We start from the raw sequence: 20,127 nt of genomic DNA, 5'->3' as shown, positions 1-20,127 counted from the left end.
CCTTAAGGAATACTTTAGAGACTCCAAATTATCATGACATTGTGTGTCCCTACCATTACTCTCTGAACTCCAAGAAGCAAAATCGAGATTAGACGATTGCCAGTCGTCAGCCTTGATAAAGTCAGCCACATTTCATTCCCGCCATGGCTGTGTCGTTAGTTTTATTACATTGTTGCCAATTTATATAATTTTTATCTATAGTCGATAAGGCAGGAATTGATGTTAAAGTACCTACTTAATAGTTTTTAAAATACGCTTTTATAGAAAATTTAACTAAAAAATTTAATTAAAAAATTATGTTCAATTAAAATTTATTAAAATGTATTTTCTATTTTTTAGTTGAATTTTATATAAAGTGTGTTTTTTAGTTTTTTTAAACTATTATTTATTTACCGTTTTCACCAAAAATAAGGTTCACTCAGTCAAATTCCCCACGAGACCTTGGCCTTGAGCAGAATACTTGCAGAGCTTTGATACTTAAGTTCTTACATCTATTTATATTATTATTTAATATAGCAAAGTCAGCCTCTGACGTCTTTTAATACAACCGACCTTATGCAAATTGTGTTCACGCCTGAAGGGTGCATACACTGGTGTAGTCATTTTTTCTATTCAAGTTAAATGTTAATGTGTGTAGATTTTATCCAGTTGTGTGAGCCTAATAATTTCTTTTTCTTCTCTGAATTCATTTTGTAGACTGTCTTTTCATACGTTTTTAATTATCAGTTTAGCATTGATAGTTTTTTTCACTTCCTTCGTACCCAAAATCTTCTTAAATGACAAATCTAGGATACTAGAACTTGTCGTGGCGCGAAGGATAATATACTCGATGTAATCGTTTCTAACAGTGCGACTATGCCGATATTCAAATGCCGGTGGCAAATATAGTTTTCTAATGATATACGTACCTAGATGATAGAGATAGGTGCCTAGATGTGCCCCTGGCAGTCTGATGTCCATGAGTAACGGACTCACCATCAGGAGGACCAATCCAGGTTTAACGATCTAACGGCCCTCCTAGTATTAAGTGGTCACCGGAGCCCATAGACATAACAACACAAATGCCGCCAAACATTTTGAAATATGAGTTCTAAGTGGCAGTTATTACAGTACAGCGGCTGCCCCATGCTTCAAAGCGAAACGCATTACTGCTTCACGGCAGAAATGGGCAGGTTGGTGGTACCTACCCGTGCGGACTCATGTATTCAGTAATTTCAAAACGAACACACAACTAGCGCTAAGTGCAATGAAAAAACCAGATATATTTGAAATACGGATATTTATTTATTTATTTTTTTTCATAAAAATTCTAAATTCAATAATGTGTTTAAACATGTAACATTTACATATATGCATTTTTATACAAAGATATATGCAATGTTTTAGTGATTTTTTTTATTAATACTAAAACTGGAGCGTAACATTTTGTGATGCGCGTGATACGATCACCGGTTACACTTACCGAACGTTTACAAAGTATTGTCAAAATATGGTGAAGTTCATGTGTCGACGTTTTGACTCGTTGGTAATGAATGAAAAAAAAAATCGGTAAAACTAAAAAAAAACCGTAAACAAAAGCCGGTTTTTTAATAACAGTGTTATTGATCATGTTGTCTATTTTGATTTTATTTCAATTTATTTTATGCACGTGTATTATCATCGCCAACGAGTCGTAGTATGATGGTCAATGAAATGTGCGCGTTTTATTGAGAAAAAAAAACCTTTTCTTAAATTCCCGTGTATAATTGTCATGTAATAACCAATCAAAACTGATCGTAATACTGGTATTGGTTCTTAGTTTTTTTCTTGTGTTAACAGTGCGTGAATTATAAAGCGACAAAAACCGATTTCATATCTCAATTAAAACACCTTTGCCTTAATTAAAAAAAACCGGTTTAAAACAACATGATTCAATTTATAATCGATTTTCTGGTTTAATGTTGAAATAATGGATCAGTTATAATTATAGTCTAGTATTTTGACATAAATCTATTCAACGTAGAAATATACGCTTGTATCTTGTCATCGTACCCACATTAAAGAGAACTATGTCAATGGCGTAATAAGAAATTTTCATTAAATTTGTCTATGACATATATTAATAAGAATCAGTCAAGTCGGAAATGGAATTATTAAATAAAATTATTTATTAAATAGTTAAAGACGAGTAATATTTAACGTATATTATTCAGATTTGGACTATAGATGAACCACATTATCTATCTACAGATATGTAATCCATGATAAACGTTAATTATAATAAAAAATCTAAGTCCCGTAACATTTACTATTGGTATACTCTATACAACCTGTATACTTTCAATACCACTTTTTGTGACCAACATTAAAAATATCCAAGAATTACGGAAAAATTCCGCGTGCTTTAAAAAAAATGATATAGAAATCAAACAATGATAATGAAAGATAAAAACAATTATGTATTATAATACAAGAATTTAAGGTGGTATTGAAAATGTACACAAACTTTTAAATAATAATATAATATATAAATAATAATGAGTAACGTACATATTGTGGACTGTGTCTTATGTGTTAGATTTTTTTTTAGTTTTCTAAATGTAAAAAAAAGAATTAAGTTACTTAATCTATTATCTAAACAATGAACATAAAAAAAGAAAATCATAACAGTTATACATGTATATTGAATTGTATTTTAAACAGTATATTGATAGAGGAGAGTATGAAGTCAACGGGAAATTTACGATATCACAATTTTTACTATATAAGAAGATATTGAGAGTACACGCAGAGGCCAAGCTTGTTGAGAAGCGATAGCGAACTTTGATTAACATGACTCATGATTCAATTATTGGGTATGCAAAAAGGAAATCTTGAAACTGTTACCTTCTTATTACACTCGCGTAATGACGTAACATCCTGTGACATATATGCCGCGTACGTCACTAAATAAAACCGGAAACGATTTCATAAAAAACCAACGTTCAACATTATGTACCGTATTTGCATTTCAGAATCGTCACATAAATAAAATGGTAAGTGTGGACCACGACAAAATTCAGATCAATCAATACGGGACGCTAAAACAATTTATATAAAAAATGACAAACCTTACATTTTAGAATAACATTTTTTTTACTATAACTATATTAATTCCATGATACAGAACACATCACCTAAACATGTTTTCGCGATAACCTACAAACCACGCGGTCACCGACAGAAAATAATATATAGAGATACGCATTTATATCATATTGAACATTCATTAACACACTCATATACGATTACCAACTCGACAGAAGCAAATACCAACAAACGTAGGAAATAATTTACATAAGGCCATATATTATTCACTGTACACATATAACGATAAGATGATTAATTAGATAAATAATGCTTTTAATATTTTAAGGATTAAGGATTAATTCATCCGTATTTTACGACAGTTTGGTCCATATCAATATTATTACTTAAATCGCGTATTTGCCGCGTCCATTGTATTAGGAGTTCAGCAAAAAGTTTGTGTTGTTTAATGTTTTCAACTCAACGAAGGTCGAATTTTAAATGGGATTCCTTCGATTTGCGGATATTTTTTTAACATGGCAACACTGTTTCTAATACAGTGTTGAGTGTTCTTTTACCGATCGCCTAATGCAGCGGAACGCCGCGGCGCCCTCAGCCGCCTACGGTCAGTCTTTTCTGCTAATGTTAATGAAATACGAATTTGTGCAAATCATACCCCTAGTCGCGTAACTTAATACAATAATTTTATTTACAAAACTCATCTCGAAATCGAGACTACAAATGATATAACGAGCACTGACCGGGAGCCGCCGGAGCGCCGAATGGTTATTGGTACTCTGTTTTATTGGCGTCGTCTCTCTCAGTCGCACTCGTTGTGCGTTGGGTATGTCTATCTCTGTTCCCGAGCCGAAACTCGGGACGTGAGTTCGGGCAGAGCCTTCGAGTGTGAAGTTGAGCGATTTGCTGAATGCTGTGGCCCTTTTGGTTGTCAGTTTTGTTCACGAGGGTCCTTGACCTCCGGCCGGCGCCTCGGCTCTCATCTCCGACTTTAATTTGACGAACTCCCTAGCCACTTCGTCGCTGTGTCTTTGAGAAAGTATCCTCAGGATCGTCCAGCCCGTCTCGTCCATCTTCACCCTTGTACCGAGCGGTAGCCAGCAGGCACACGAACCCTGCTCATGAAACGAATATTAACTATATTTTAAATATATATTTTTTACAAATTTATTAGTATATTACACCCGTGATCAGCAGATGAAGTAAAGGTAAGTAGGTCTATTTTCATTCCCAAGATTCAAACTATATTCATATCGAATTTCAACAAAATCAGTTCAATGGTTTGAGTTTGAAAATGTAAATAATGGTTGATGCGTAATGTTCAATATCTAACCATATTCTAAATATTTGTAAGCGACGACAAATTTTGTCTTAAATTCGACGTTTATGAAATAAGTTAATAAAATCAACGAATTAATAGAAAAAAACTGTCTACATGAAAATTCGTCCCGCAGCAATAGCGAACAAACAGATGGACCGATCGCTCAAAATATGATAGTTCATATTTCACTTTCACTCTTTCATTCAATGTACATACACACAGATAGAACACACAGTATAGTGACAGATGATACTGTATAGTGATAGAACATACTGTATGGTGATAGATCATAGTGATAGAACACACTGTATAGTGATAGAGCACACTGTATAGTAATAGAGCACACTGTATAGTGATAGAGCACATTGTATAGTGTCAGAACATACTGTATAGTGATAGAACACACTGTATAGTGATAGAACACACTGTATAGTAATAGAGCACACTGTATAGTGATAGAGCACATTGTATAGTGTCAGAACATACTGTATAGTGATAGAACACACTGTATAGTGATAGAACACATTTTGGCGGTACGTCTGTTGTGTGGTACCTGCTCCGCGATGTCGGCGAGCCGCATGACCGCGACGCCGACGAGCCGGTCCTCGCGCGCGAAGCAGTAGTCCCGCACGCAGACGTGCAGCTCGAACAACTCCAGCTGCTCAGTGGCGCTCACCATGCTGGAAGCATATACTTATACGTATTCTCCTCAGTTTCAAAGTCGAAGTGGTCATTTCGAAGTCGAAGAGGTAATTTCGAAGTCGAAGAAGTCATTTCGAAGTCGAAGAGGTCATTATTTTTAATACGCTTTTTTATTAGCCTCAGACGTATGTATGTTTGTAACGGAATCTTTCTTTGAACATGAATTTGACCCCCTTCAAAACTTCGTATTAACTTGAAATTTGGTATACTTAATAAGGACTATGACAATTCAATATTAAAATAATAATTGAAAAAATTGAAATTCAACAAAAAATTTTAATATAAATGATAGTTAAAAAAAACTAACAAAATGCGCTTTTTTCTCCTATCGACGCCGAAAGTTCGGTTTTCTTCCCGCTGTACAGGGAAGAAAGTGTAACTTTTTCTCCCTAGGTACTGACAAGTGCGCATGTGCGTTAGTGTCTACGTCTGCCATTGTTGTGCTCGGGTAATTTGTAATATTGTGTTTAGTGTAAAAGTGAAATAAACAAAAGGCAATAAAATTAAATAGTGAAGTATTAAACAAAGATGAGTTCATCAGACAGTTCTTATTCAATTAGTAGTAGTTTATTGAAAAATTAATAAACAGTTAAATTGTTTTTTTTTTATGAGTATAGTTTTTAATTGTTAGTTAGTTTTTAAAGTTATTTTAATTGGTATATTCATCTTTACATCAATCTGATTTGGTAGATTCTACATTCATTTATTTTGTGTTATGTTTTTTTTTCATTAGAGCAGTTGTTGAAATTTCATTGAACGCTTACTTTACTGTATTGACTGACGATTAGTATTGATAACCATTTAAAAAAATATCATAACTTTTTCCCAAATTTTTTATTTGTGTAACGCTAAATGGATTTAGAAGAAAGATTAGTGGTTACCAGCACCAAAAGACAGCCAAATTTTTTTATTTATTTTTAACACCGTAAGCAGTACTGTTAGCAAATTTAAATTATTGTACGGAATTTTAAACGAAAAAACTTATAAATGCGTTGAAAATAACTCCTATAGAAATATCTAGAAGAATATGAAATTGGTCTGTCCTCTGCACGAGTTACTTACAAATGGAAGGTTTCATTGAACTTTGGACTCCAGTTGTTGCTCTTGGATTTGGTGGCGAACTTCCTCTTCTTGTCAGCCAAGTGAGGGCCGATCAGGTTCACCTCTATAAACGGACGGAACATTCCACTCGCGATCACCCACTTGAGATCGTTTGCCGCAACCACTGTAATCGCAACACATTTTTATGTACTGAATCGAATTTTTGAAGAGAGAATCTCTTGAAGATAAACAAAAATACGTATGACGTCATAGAAAACAAAACTAATCAGATTTTTTTAAGGGAGCAAAGTATTCCGTAGCCCTCTTGGCTCAAAGTCAACGGTGAAGCTAGAAAACTGTTCTATGCTCATGTGACATGTAACCTGTGTGTGCTTGGTATTGTGGATTTAAAAAGCCTCCCAAATGCATTTTCATAAATAAACATGTAACATAAGCAAAGATTAGAGGTAAATAGCATGATAGAAAAAATATATCGATCAAGGTTCTAAAGGGTTAACCTAAAAAAAAACGTTCTAAATATCTAAAGTAGTTTTGGGTGTTGCACGCACGTTGGCATATATCTATCATTTTATTTTTACAAATTAACTAACCATTTTATTTGTACATCTACTATTATGTTCTTTGATAGAAAATAAGTACCTTTGACAGTGATTTTATGTTCTCCCGTCCCGGGATGTGTGAAGAGGTCCACTTGCAGGGACACTTCGCCGACGCTACCCTCCTCAGCAACAGCGGCGTCTAAATATTCATCGAAATATACATTAAGTTTGATATTGCCAAGTGAAATTTTTATTAGGGTTGGACAGTAAAGTATGCCACCTCATAGTCCACGGTGTTATACGGAGTTTGGAGATCATTGAGAACCATATTGAAACATAAGCTTCATAGTAAAAACATCGTTTTAGAGAATCCTTTAAACAGGAATTCATTATTATTTCTTTTGGCTTATAAGAAGGTAAAAATTCTTACCTAAATAAGAAAAATATGTTGTTTATTTATTTATTTGGGTTACATAATGGACAGTCAGGGCTTAAATCGTGTTCTTTATATAATATGAAGCTACATTATATCCAAGGAAAACTTCCAAATTAAGAAGCCATGGTATTTGAGTGTTTTCTTACCATCATTAACTATTTGTAACTTTTTATTATTCTCACTAAGCCCACGTATATAAGTTTCTATAATGAGATTCTAAAGCAATAGGCGAGAAGAAAGTATATTATGCAAATATATTTATTGCTTTATTTCTCCAAGATCACCTTGATTCTGTTGGCTGGTAACGAAAGTCCTGATCAACGTGTCAGTCGTCTGCGTGTACAGACTGAGGGCGTATCTCAGCGACTGGAGCTCTGGACTCTTTTCCAAGAAAGTCTTCTTGAGTCCGTTGCCGCCGGCGTGGAAGTACTGCTTGATGGTGTCCAGAGCCGCGTCCAGTACCGCGCATTGCTTCGGCGTTAAGCTCTTCTCGGCTGACAGATGCTGAGGAAAAATATTATTGAAAACGAAGGTAGTTTGGGCTTGACAATGGGCTGTAAGAGTTTAATGGTCGCAAATAATTGGGGAAGTTTTAGCATGTTCGTTCATGTTCCTTCATCGCCTTGAGTTTGGTCATTAGCTTGGAGCATTGGAGCTTCTTGTATCGTGGACGACATGGACAGTGAGAGTGCTTCTTAGTTCTCCCCTCCATAATGATGTGGTAGAGTCGCGGCAGCCACATGTCTTTATAAGTATTAGTTCCCACCCCCCACTCCTTTCAAGAATGGGGTTTCATACCCGCTCTAGTCAATATTGTAAATGATAGGGAACGGAGAAGAGGACACGAGCGAACGAGTGCGAAAGATTTAAAAAAAAATGGAGGAGAGTAGCGGCCGTCCGCATGAAGAAAAAAGACGGAGAAAGAAAAAGCCACTGCACTACTCAAGCCTGCAGCTCATCACGCCTGCCTCGATAGGCAAAGAGCTCAAGCCCGGGCAGAGTAAGTTCCCTCGAGGCCCGTTCGGCGCCCCCACAATGGGACGCGACGATCCGACGCTAGGTGCGGCAGAAGACATACTTCTTTAGAAATGTCCATGACGCCGGAGAGCGCGTGCTTCACGTCCTGTTTGCCGACGGTGCTCTTGAACAGCTGCGTCATGTCCTCTATCTTTGCGTTCGCCGCTAAGTTCTTGGCGTTGTTCGTTAAGTTCTTCAGCATCATCTGTACAAAATACAACAAGTATTTCAAAAAAAGCTTTTGTATTTTTGTATTGTTATATTTTTATTTGTATCGCTTGCAGTCGAATCTGGACTTTAAAGTAAAGCAGTTGCGTTGAAAATTGTGTCTTGTTTAATCTACATTAATGCTAAAATACATGTCATTTATGTTTTATAGAAATCTATATCTAATTTTGAAGTATCATTTGTTAATATATTTTTATGGCTAATATTTAGATTCATATTAAAAAAGTAAGGAGTTATCAGGAGATTACAACTGAAATTCTAAAAATTGATTCATGGATTAGGTATAATATATATGTACATATGCTCCTAATGTACATTATAAGTTATACACGTCGTACATTTGACTAAATTAGCATTTCATAGTAATGCAGAAATAAAAAGAAAGATTTTGGAGTCACTCAATATAATGAACTCTAAATAAAAAATTTAGAAGCCAATGGATTCTTCAAAAAAGTAATTTATTTGCGAATTGCTCTAATTGTCTTAAAATTATGTTTAGCACGACGTAACTATTCAACTTCAAAGCGTCAATACATTTAAACAACCCATCTATACTAATATATAAATCTACAGTGGCTTTTACGGATGTTCCATTATATAACTACTGAACCATGCATCCGATTGACTTGAAACTTTGTGTCTATTTAGAAAATACATGTACTTAATGGATAGGCTAATATTTATTTGAGTGTTGGACCTAATAATAATGATAATAAATAATAATGTTAATTTTAAATTCCCAGCGAAACGGGCGAGTACGGCTAGTTTCTTATATAGGTATTATTATGGCTGATATTTTAAACGAACCGTTTTGTCCGTCATTGGTGGAAGTACGACGGTTTTCTCTAATATCTTCATGACAATCTTCCACAGCTCCTTCAGAAGGCGCTTAAGGACGGTCTTCTCGCAGGACTCCGCGTACATAGTAAGAGAACCGTCCTGTAAATTAAGATCACGAATTGGAGTGTAGAATTGGTAAAAACAATAAATCTTTTTTTTTATTGCCCTGGTAGGCAGACGAGTATACGGCCCACCTGACGGTGAGTGGTTACCGTCGCCCATGGACTCCAGCAATGCCAGAGGCAGAGCCAAGCCGCTGACTACCTATCGCTACCTAATCGATAAAAGAGAATTTTTGCTTAATATTTTGTAACTGGTTTCTAAATGGGTTACGGACTCACAAAGGGGCTAGGACCGATAGATCTTAGAGTGCTAACTGCACTTATCTTGAAACATAAGTAAAAAAAATTATTTTAATTAATTACGATTATCTTCGAAATCTAAACGAATAACTGAGATACACGATGGTGGAACTTACTTCTAAACTGAATTTTAGATAGTTATAATTTACAGTATTTGTTAAATATCTATATATTAATACGTGTAGCAAAAACTTTGTACCCCTTTTTACAACAAATTGCGCGGACGGAGGAGTATGAAATTTCCCACACTTATAGAGAATATAGAGAATGAGTGCAAAATGTATTTTTTTTATACTACTTATTTATTGTCAAACTTTTCTTATTGGTTATAGTCTGTGGTCAAACTGCGAACAGACTAAATATTGTTTGTCTTTAACATTATTTGTCAACAATAGAACCATAATAGTGTACAAACTTATAATTTCAATTAACTATAGCTGAATTTCGACTACCGGGGGGACCAATAGTTTTTACTTTAATCGCTGGTGTTGGCGTACTGTTAGCCTGCGCCGATAAGAGGAGCACTATCTCACTTTTTATTTATTTATTGCTTAGATGGGTGGGCGAGCTCACAGCCCGCCTGGTATTAAGTGGTTACTGGAGCCCATAGACATCTACGACGTAAACGCGCCGCCCGCCTTGAGATATAAGTTTTAAGGTCTCAAGTATAGTTACGGCTGCGTTCTGCTACGGTCTGGCGCGAACCTGCGATGCGATAGTCTCATAAGTACAAAGTCGCTTACCAAGATATCCATTAGGGGCCGGAGCACCTCATCAGCCTCCTGGTGCGCGGGATGCTGCGGGACGCCGGGCGCTCCGCCCCCGCCCACTTTCTGCAGCAGGTCTCCTAGATCCTTCACGCTCGCTGTTATTCTGAACTCCAGGCTAAAAAATCGAATTAAAATAATTTAGACAACAAAACAAAAAAAAAACAAAAGGTTCCAAAACAGTGCTACCCTTCAGAAGTATCCTATATCTGTCTCTTACGTACTAAATCCCCACGTCCTAATCCTGAATTATTATTATTATGTATATGTCTGTCTTTTTCATTAGCGTTGCTTTTTGTTTCATCGAATTTTTCGTCATAGCGGTACTAAATCAGTCATCTTAATTTCAAAGTTTTGCGCTATGACATGTCCTTCTTCAAACGAGGCTTGTGGAGAGTATTAAGCAGTAGGCAGCGGCTTGCCTCTAGCCCCTGGCATTGCTGAAATCCATGGGCGACGGTAACCACTCACCATCAGGTGGGCCATCAGGTATGCTCGTCTGCCTACAAAGGCAATAAAAATATATATTGAAATTTTAATTCATCGTTGATTTTTATCTATTATAGTACTAATAATAGGCGTCATTTTTTACTTTATGGCATTAATAAGGCACATTGAGTAAGTAACGGTTTGCCACGGGTCCAGCTGAGCCCCTGCCTAGCGATAAACACAATTTAAAGTGGCCAATAATACCAATCAATAATTGTTCGAAACCAATCCGTTAGTTTTTGAATTTTTAACCCGGCAACACGGGTCGCGATTTGACGGTGCCGTCGCGATTTGACATCTGTCACTTGTCTTGCTTCTCGAACGGGACGGTACCTGTATATTGACGGTCTACGCTAAAGTTTGTATCATCGCTAATCCTTATCCATTCCTGCCCTATACCCTTCTCCCAAAGTGATACGGCGTGAGAAGACGAAGGCATCGGTTCCGGTGAGTGATTGCATGATATTTTGCTAAAATAGTACATACGGCGCCGCGAATCGCGGCACATGTTCGATGCGCACCTCGTACTGTTTTCCGGAGCCCTAGGCTGTCACGAGGTCGCTGGGTGCGAATCGAACAATAATAGTAGGTTTTCATAAATATTCATTATAATTTCTAAATTCGGATTTAATTTCGTGCGATTGAAACAGTTTATTTTTTTAGGTTACGTTCCATATAAAACGAACTCAAGATATGATTTTATGGAATATTTCATGTACCTATTAGCGAACATGGATGCGAGTTCGTCCAGCGTGCTGTTGAGGCGCTGCTGTAAGTCGTGGAGGATGTCGGCCGCGTCGCGCTCCAGCTTCGTGCCGCCCATGGCCTCGAACATCTTCTCTAGCTGCACTCGCAACTGCTGAATGTTGTTCATGAGGATGCAGGCCTGCTCGCAAAGAATAGCATTACAGTATAAGGTTTTGAGTCAGGTAATGTAGAATGAATCTGACAGAAATTCAACAATCTTTGGTTATCAATTTTTTGTATAGCGTTTATATTAATACTAGCGACCCGCCCTCGCTTCGCTTCGGAAACATTAAAACACACATGTAATCAAAAAAAAAAAATTAAAAAAAGTAGCCTATGTTCATCAGGGACAATGTCGGCTTCTAATGGAAAAAGAATTTTTCAAATCGGTCCAGTAGTTTCGGAGCCTATTCGAAACAAACAAACAAACAAATCTTTCCTCTTTATAATACTAGTATAGATTCGCAACGTTATTTTTCTAAAAACAAATCTTCTGTTTGTTAACTAATTTTTATAGTTGTCAATGAGCTTTAGTGTTGTCAATGTTACCAAAGATCAAAAAAAAAATGTTTTTTCTATATGTTAAATTGAACAACAACAAAAACAAAAAAAGTAATACTACATACTACTAGTAATAATAATAATCAGTGACTATGATCCAATTTCCGTTGTAAGGCAAACTCCACCAGTATGTAAAAAGATTTGACTAATATAATTTTTTTATTTTTTATTGCTTAGATGGGTGGACGAGCTCACAGCCCACCTGGTGTTAAGTGGTTACTGGAGCCCATAAAAATCCACAACGTAAATGCGCCACCCACCTTGAGATATAAGTTCTAAGGTCTCAGTATAGTTACAACGGCTGCCCCACCCTTCAAGCCGAAACGCATTAACCACGCGGACTCACAAGAGGTCCTACCACCAGTAAAAATATTTTTGCTCTGACACTAAAATGGAAAAGATTATGACTGATATCTACGCACTGTTTGTATGTGTTTATTCTATTGTTTTAATTTCATCATTCTAACGTGCTAAGGCGAACCGATCGTAATCCATAAACAAAATAATCTCAAAGCTGTAACTCAAAATTAAACTATAACTTACAACCCGTTCTTCTTTCAGATGCTCTGGGAATTCTTTCTTAACGATATCCGAATACGCGACCAGCACCTTCACTATGGTCTTGGCGAAACGTTTCATGTACCGTTTCCATATTTCAGGGTCGGGACACTCCAGCTTCGAGACCACGTCGAAGCATTGCGTTAGTTGCGTGAACACGTCGACCACTGAGTTGCTGAAGAGCGCGTGCTCGCTGGACTTTTGGAACTGAATAATATATAAAATAATTTATTTGATTAGGATAGGATAGGAAATCTTAATATATAATAAAATAATTTATTTAGTTTCTAATAGGAAACCATGTATACCAAACTAATTATAGTATTCATTTTATGAAAATTTTTTAGTGCAACATCTATATATTAATACGTGAAGCAAAAACTTTGTATCCCTTTTTACGTAAATTGCGCGGACGGAGGACTATGAAATTTCTCACACTTTTTTTTTTAATTATGTATAAAAAATCATTAAATCAATAAAGAAAACATTACATACACTACCGTGTATTTGCCACAACACATATACATACACATATGCTTTGTGTTTATTGTCAAACTTTTGGTATTGTTGAAAGTATGTAGTCAAATTGAGAATAGATTAATATTGTTTGTTTTTAATATTATTTGTATATAGTGTAGTCTTGGCAAAATCTGTGATTATAAAAGATAATACAATAAATCGTTTTTGACAATAGAACCATAATAATGTCCAAACTTATAATTTCAATTAATTATAGTCGAATTGCGACCACTAGTTAGTCAATTTCACAAAGATACAAAAAAAAATGGATTGAAGTATACAAATTTAATAGCTTAAAACCAGAAAAAGACACCCAATTAAATATAAAAAAATCTGAAAACAGTTTTGATAAGATAATTGAATTGTATTCGAAACTCACCCCATCACGTTTGTCTCTGTTGAATGCTCCGTTCAAATATTCTAAGGACACGTCGTCGTTTTCATTCAGCCACTGCATCACGAAGGGTTCGAACCACGCCGGATACTCCGGCACAGCGCCACAGTACGGCGGGACGTCTTTCACGTAGTTCGTATGCAGCCATTTTACCTATTATACGATAATATTGGTTCTTTACATGAAATAAAGAGTATAGCCGGCACATTAGAGTCGAACAGCCAAAAATATAGAGTACTAGCCGTACTCGCCCGCTTTGCTGCGCATTTAAAATTAACATTATTATTTATTGTCATTATTATTAGGGAGTCCAAGACTCATATAAATATTAGCCTATCCATTGAGTACATGTATTTTCTACATGGATACCAAGTTTCAAGTCAATCAGATGCATGGTTCAATAGTTATAACGGAACGTCCGTAAATTAGTTAGAAATCTTTAGGGAAGGCTTTTGTCGAGAGACAAGCAGTTTCGAAAACCAAAACATCGAACGCCGAACGTAATATTTTTAATTATAAGTTAGATTTAAATTTAAGGTGAAACATATTGTTGAGCAAAACAGGAATAAAGGCTTATTTCATTTTATTTTTTATTTATTTTTTATAATAGGTATTGTTTCTTTAAAGACTCCAACAACGCTATTAAGTAGCTTAACATGTTTTCGTAAGTGTTTTTTTTTAATAATCTACCTAATCACGAAACCATTCACTATAGAATAGAAGTAATTAATAAGGTGTCCATAAGACTTGAACAGTTTGCTTTTATTTCCTTTTATATTTATTTCCGATATCTATGTTACTATACTCTTTACTGTTTTCGTAACTAAGGAAGGTTACAATATACTTTTTTTTTTAAATCTGATTCAATTTGTTACAACAAAATCATTGATATCTGTTGTCGCCATCCCAAATAGATGGTTTTTAGTTTGTAATTTCTCGTCCAATTGAAGTTCATGCGCGAAATAATGTAATTAATAGTATTTTTAAAATTTAAAACATACTTTGAAGTGGAGATTCATGTAGGCGGAAGACTTGCAGAGTCTGTGTTGTTCATGTTCCTCCAGAGCGTACTTCATATCCACTGCGAATAACGACCACATTGTGGCTGCGGACAGCTGCAAAAGACAACGTAATACTATAACTAACACATTAACACCGATCAGTACTGTAATTAGATCCTGACGATTCCCATTCTCGAACTTACTCTTTATGATCTATTGCATAATATCGTTCAAAAATATGCCGTACAGAATACGGTCTCCTATCGTATTTTGAGAGAGAAGGAGACGTCCGAAATAGATTTTCTACCTTTTTCGAATGCAAGCATTAGAGCAGGACAAACATCCTTTTTATTTCCATTAATTTTCAGGAGCTTCTCCAATCATTATTTTTTTGTTGAAATTGACAAAGACCTAAGCGGCCTTTGTTACATGTCATAAAGCTTACTTTGAATAATATTTAGTTCTTTTTGTTGTGGTTTGCAAATATTAGTGTATTAGTATAATTGGAGAAAGGTATCTTAGTCGCTCTGAAAAAAAAAAACTTTAAAAAAAACATTTTTTTTCTTCAATGCTTAAAGATTATCACGAGTTTCCTATCTGAAGATTAAAAACAGTACCTGTCCAATATTAAGCTCCTGCGGAAACTGGTTCAATACGGGAGCGTAGCTATTTCGATCTTCTTCTATAACAGACACTATGAGAGCTATTAATTTGTGCCAGAAGTCGACCGAGTCCAACTGTGGTCCGTGGTCAGCTGGGTCACGCTTTGCTTCATTGGGGTCTACCTGTAAGTCGTTTCAACAACACATAAATTTATAATATATTCTTTTATACTATAGATGTAGTAAGTAGGGCGCGTGGGATAAGGAACAGAGTACTAATGAGTTATAGTCTAGTTTGGTCTTGTTTATAGTTTTCAAGTTTTTAAAAAAATCTAAATCAGTACTATAGGCTATCTTGCAAGCGATCTCTTTCAGGCAGCCGTTAAATATAAAACAATGAAATCAATTGTTATCATGTATTTATTTTTCTTCTTATTGTTATTATATATTATTTGACAGATTATGGTTCAATAGTACTAACGTAATTTAGCAACAATTTAAACACCTACTATTTGTACTAAACTTTACTTTTGGATCATTAACTCAACATAATTATTAATCATAAATACTCGCTACGAATAAATAATAATATTTATTCGTAGCACACTCGTAGTAAAATCACAGTAAAATTGAAATAAGTCTAGTAGACATTTTAGTACACTGACATTTAGATGTGGCCTGACAATCGAATCCAATACCTTTTAACGTTTCAATAATTAAATAGAGTTTAAATAGTTTATAGCCTTTAATTCTATCCTAATAATAAACAATGTTTTTGATAATAGTTGATTTTACTAAAATACTTAGTTACAAAAAAATCAAAGTTTTCCAAGGGCTTTAATAAAATCATTCCTTCAGAAGTAACTTTCGAAAACAAATTAATAATAAACATTGGAGATGAGATTAATTCTGAAAAATCTCTTGTTTTACGTACGGCTCGCTAATCATTGTTACAAATGTCTATATGCAATATGAATATCAAAATGTTATATGTTTAAATGTTAATTAAACTGTTACCTGAAATTCTCTGTTGTAAAGTTCATAGCAATTTTCGAATAAGAACTGGTATGTTGACCTCAAACAGGCTTTCACGCAGTCTTTAACCACTGTGCTGGCTCGGGGAGGACTGCTCAACTCTTGGACCTTGAAAAGAATAGAATCAGTCAAATTTTGTGTACATACCGAAATAAAATCGTATTATCACCCTACATGGGTAGATACTGTCAGTTGATCAATTTCAACCACAGACCAGCCGTGTCTCAGGCTTAAAGTGTGAAACAGCTTTTGCATACTGCAAATGAGTATTCAACAGCTGTCTCAAGCTAGTTAGCGACATTCATGCCGAGATGTCAATTGGCGAAACTAAGTTTAAAGGTTCTGTTAATATATCTATACTAATATATAAATCTATAGTGGTTTTTACGGATGTTCCGTTATAACTACTGAACCGTGCATCTGATTGACTTGAAACTTGGTATCCATGTAGAAAATACATGTACTTAATGGATAGGCTAATATTTATATGAGTGTTGGACTCCCTAATAATAATGACAATAAATAATAATGTTAATTTTAAATGCCCAGCAAAGCGGCCGAGTATGGCTAGTATATTTATATAAGTGTATGTCAACCTCACAAAATTGTGTAAGACAGTGGGAGGATACCTGAAATAAATATTTGAATAATTACCTTCATCCTAAAGAAAGTGATGCTGGTCAACAGGTCAACAGTAGACTTCAGGTCCATGAGTTTCTCAGCACTCGAAGCGGGGAAGTTGTTTCGATACATCGAGAGATCGATTCTGAGAGAGTTGTGAAGTTGATCGAGCAGTTTCACGAATTTCTCTTTCTGTTAAAAGAAAATGAATACTTTCTAATAATATATTGTTCCAAAAAACCTTTTTCTCACAGACCAGACTTCAATAAGTCTGAATTCAGCATACTCAACTATATAATCTAGTTTGTGCTTTAAATCTAGATATTCATATTTAATTTCATTTTATGTCTTATTTATTTATTTGACAAAGGCGAAATAGTTCCGTACTTTTTAATAGTCTGTTATCAACCGCTTTTTTTTAATAGTTAATGTACCAGATACTTGGTCTTAAACGATTACCGATGCCAATAGACATCACAAGGTGAATGCAGCTCCCCGCCATGAGACATGAGGTCTAAGTTTGTACAACGATTGAGATTGACGAGGTTTGTACATGAGACATCAGGTCTAAGTTTGTATACAAGTACAACAATTGTTTCACACTTCAAACCGGAACAACATGGAAGCAAGAATAGACAGAGTGGTGGCACCCATCCGTGCAGACTCACAAGGCGCCCTGCTACCAGTAGGCGCCCTACCATCAGATCTTGCTCTAATCTGTGCTCTGATCTGCTTTACTGGTGGACGTATTGTGAGTCCGCACGGGAAGGTACCACCACCCTGCCTATTTCTGCCTTGAAGCCGTAACGCGTTTCGGTTTGAAGGGTGGGGCAGCCGTTGTAACTATACTGATACCTTAGAACTTATATCTCAAGGAAGGTGGCGGCATTTACGTTGTAGATGTCTATGGGCTCCAGTAACCACTTAACACCAGGTGTGCCGTGAGCTCGTGCACACAACTAAGCACAAAAAATTGCATAAAATCAAAATTGCCTAGTCTTAGAACTGGACTAATAGTATAGTCATTAGCCTCATGACATAGGTCTCCCCCAAGGCATCTCATACCATGCGACTCGTTGGGACTCTCGTCGCGATCTACTGCCCGCTATTCTCCGTATATCGTCGCTCTATCTTGTTACTGGGCTTCCTACAATACTACGTTTACGGTTCAACGGTCAATGTCAACGGTTATTCGACAGATATAACCGGCCCATTGCTAATTCAGCTTGATCATGTTTTAAACTATGTACGTATATACTAATCCAGTAGTAGATTATTAATTATAAGCCGCGCCAGTAAAGAAACGAATCGAAAATGGCGTCTATGTACCTACACTGACAGATGGTAGGGTCAACAACTAAAAAGAAAGACAGAAAGAAAAACTTGCTTATTGTAAAAAAAAAAGAGAATGAACTTTACTTTATGCCCTGGCAGAGGGGGAGGTCTCTCATCTGGGATGCAACTTGCGTAGACACTTTTGCTGCCTGTCATCTAAGTCGCACAACTCAAAAGTGAAAAAAGTAGAACTCAACAACAAAGTCAGAACTGATATTTTTTTTGCATGCAGTACGCACCGTGTGCGACTAAAGACAGCAATAGTTTAGAGTGAGAGCGCATGATCGCCGCCGCCATTTTAGATTCGTTTCTTTATTGGCGCGTTTTTTTTTTTTTTTTCCTACCTAAGCTGAGAGCCTTGAGAGGCTATGTCAGCGTAACCCTAACTTTAGTAGGTGAGCTCACGGGGCTCAAACCTGACGATGTTGCTAACACGAACCCTAGCAAGAGTCGTGCTTCGCAGAATCTACCACCGGATCGGAAACGCGACCCACTGAGAAGATCCGGCGAGAAACTCAGTGGGCTGTGTCTGAGAGTTAATTTACTCGTCGAGCCCTTCGTCGCAAGCGACGGGTTCGACGAGAACGGTGACCGGTGCTTGAAGTACCTAAAAGCACCGTTAGTGGATCGGGAGGATCCGAGATAACGTGTTTTGGGCGACGTCGACTGCTTTCCATTCTGTCCGCAGGATCGGGAATGTAGTTACCGGCGGCCACGATGAGAGGGTTCTCGTGTCGTGCCGCTTTATCGAAGTGGCGCATGGACGCCGACTGAAGATACTTACTGATGGACTCTAAGTCCAGGTCGTCATGGAGGTCGACGTTCCTGACGAACCACGGGGCTCCGACGGCTATCCTGCAAAAATTGGCGCGGCTTATAACCGATTGTATCGAATTCTTAAGCAATGCTATGCTTTTGTTTACCCCAAAGTTTGAAGCCGCGAATCTATCTGATGCAGAGACAGCCGATGACGCTGTCGTGTGCGCGTAGTAGGCATTAATGTTAGCTAATAGCGTAGACATTACAGCCGGCACTCCGGGACAAAGGTACTTCGTTGAGAGACAGTGGAAATGTCTGGAAAACAAAACAAAATCTAGATTAAAAATTAAAAGAACGCCAATCTGAGATTCTGTGTCACTCGTCTCTGAAGTAAGATTTTTTTACAAAAACTATTCCAGTAACTACGTAATTTCATCTCACACCTTTCATGTTCATCTCCAAGTCAGATTGACGGCATAATATTGTTATATTGGCATTGGGTATACACCCACACATATGAAGCTTAATGGAACACAGCGACTCAGATATAGGTGATAATTTAGATGAAAATCAAAGCAGACTTGTAGTAATACATCTAAAAGAGATATCGTTATTTCTGGTCTCTGTGAGATAACATTAGATCAGGTAGGCAAAATACTCGTCTACTATTGTTAGTAATCGAATAGTAATGGAGGGGAGCTCATTCCAAAGCCGGATGGTACGTGACAAAAAAGATCTCTGGAAACGCACTGTGGATGAACTTTACTCCGATGGCGGGCGTTGCGATGGTAAAAACCAGATGATGGTATCATCTTTAACAATTCATTAGAGCAGTTCCCATGGAACATACGGTACAAAATACTGAGGAAACCGAAGTCCTGCCCTCCACGGTGTTTCCCGAGCACTATGACATGTCCTTCTTCAAACGAGGCTTGTGAAGAGCGTTAAGCAATAGGCAGCGGCTTGGTTCTGCCCCTGGTATTGCTGAAGTTTATGGGCGACGGTAACCACTCACCATCAGGTGGGCCGTGTGCTCGTCTGCCTACAAGGGCAATAAAAAAAAAGAAAAGTCCCTCCGCAGACTCAAAGTTTCCAAACGACATTTATCAGCCTCGACTGTGCCGGTGGCATTACTGATATCAATACCGTGGGCAACAATTAAATGGTAT

At 36.6% G+C, this 20,127-nt stretch overlaps 1 protein-coding gene across 6 annotated transcripts in view; it reads right to left on the bottom strand.

The window, feature by feature from the left end:
* Positions 1–1,262: 1,262 nt before the first annotated feature.
* unc-13 (protein unc13 homolog) overlaps positions 1,263–20,127 on the bottom strand; it is a 79,118-nt gene continuing 60,253 nt past the window's right edge. For 4 of the 6 annotated variants that reach the window (XM_028181462.2, XM_028181466.2, XM_028181465.2 and 1 more), the window contains 16 exons: positions 19,123–19,273; positions 16,898–17,056; positions 16,226–16,351; positions 15,224–15,391; positions 14,607–14,720; positions 13,591–13,758; positions 12,678–12,899; positions 11,546–11,712; positions 10,314–10,455; positions 9,176–9,307; positions 8,202–8,345; positions 7,408–7,627; positions 6,788–6,886; positions 6,149–6,311; positions 4,938–5,064; positions 1,263–4,181 (listed from right to left, as the gene is read on the bottom strand). In XM_028181462.2, coding sequence (XP_028037263.2) covers positions 4,005–4,181; positions 4,938–5,064; positions 6,149–6,311; positions 6,788–6,886; positions 7,408–7,627; positions 8,202–8,345; positions 9,176–9,307; positions 10,314–10,455; positions 11,546–11,712; positions 12,678–12,899; positions 13,591–13,758; positions 14,607–14,720; positions 15,224–15,391; positions 16,226–16,351; positions 16,898–17,056; positions 19,123–19,273 — 2,479 coding nt within the window. In that variant the 3' untranslated portion in view covers positions 1,263–4,004. The remainder of the gene's footprint in view (positions 4,182–4,937; positions 5,065–6,148; positions 6,312–6,787; positions 6,887–7,407; positions 7,628–8,201; positions 8,346–9,175; positions 9,308–10,313; positions 10,456–11,545; positions 11,713–12,677; positions 12,900–13,590; positions 13,759–14,606; positions 14,721–15,223; positions 15,392–16,225; positions 16,352–16,897; positions 17,057–19,122; positions 19,274–20,127) is intronic. The other 2 variants (XM_089736379.1, XM_028181469.2) reach the window with 1 other exon arrangement.

The sequence above is a fragment of the Bombyx mandarina genome, chromosome 21, assembly GCF_030267445.1.
Source record: "Bombyx mandarina strain Sakado chromosome 21, ASM3026744v2".
Taxonomy (NCBI): Eukaryota; Metazoa; Arthropoda; class Insecta; order Lepidoptera; family Bombycidae; genus Bombyx; species Bombyx mandarina.
This window is presented reverse-complemented; position numbering and strand designations above follow the sequence as displayed.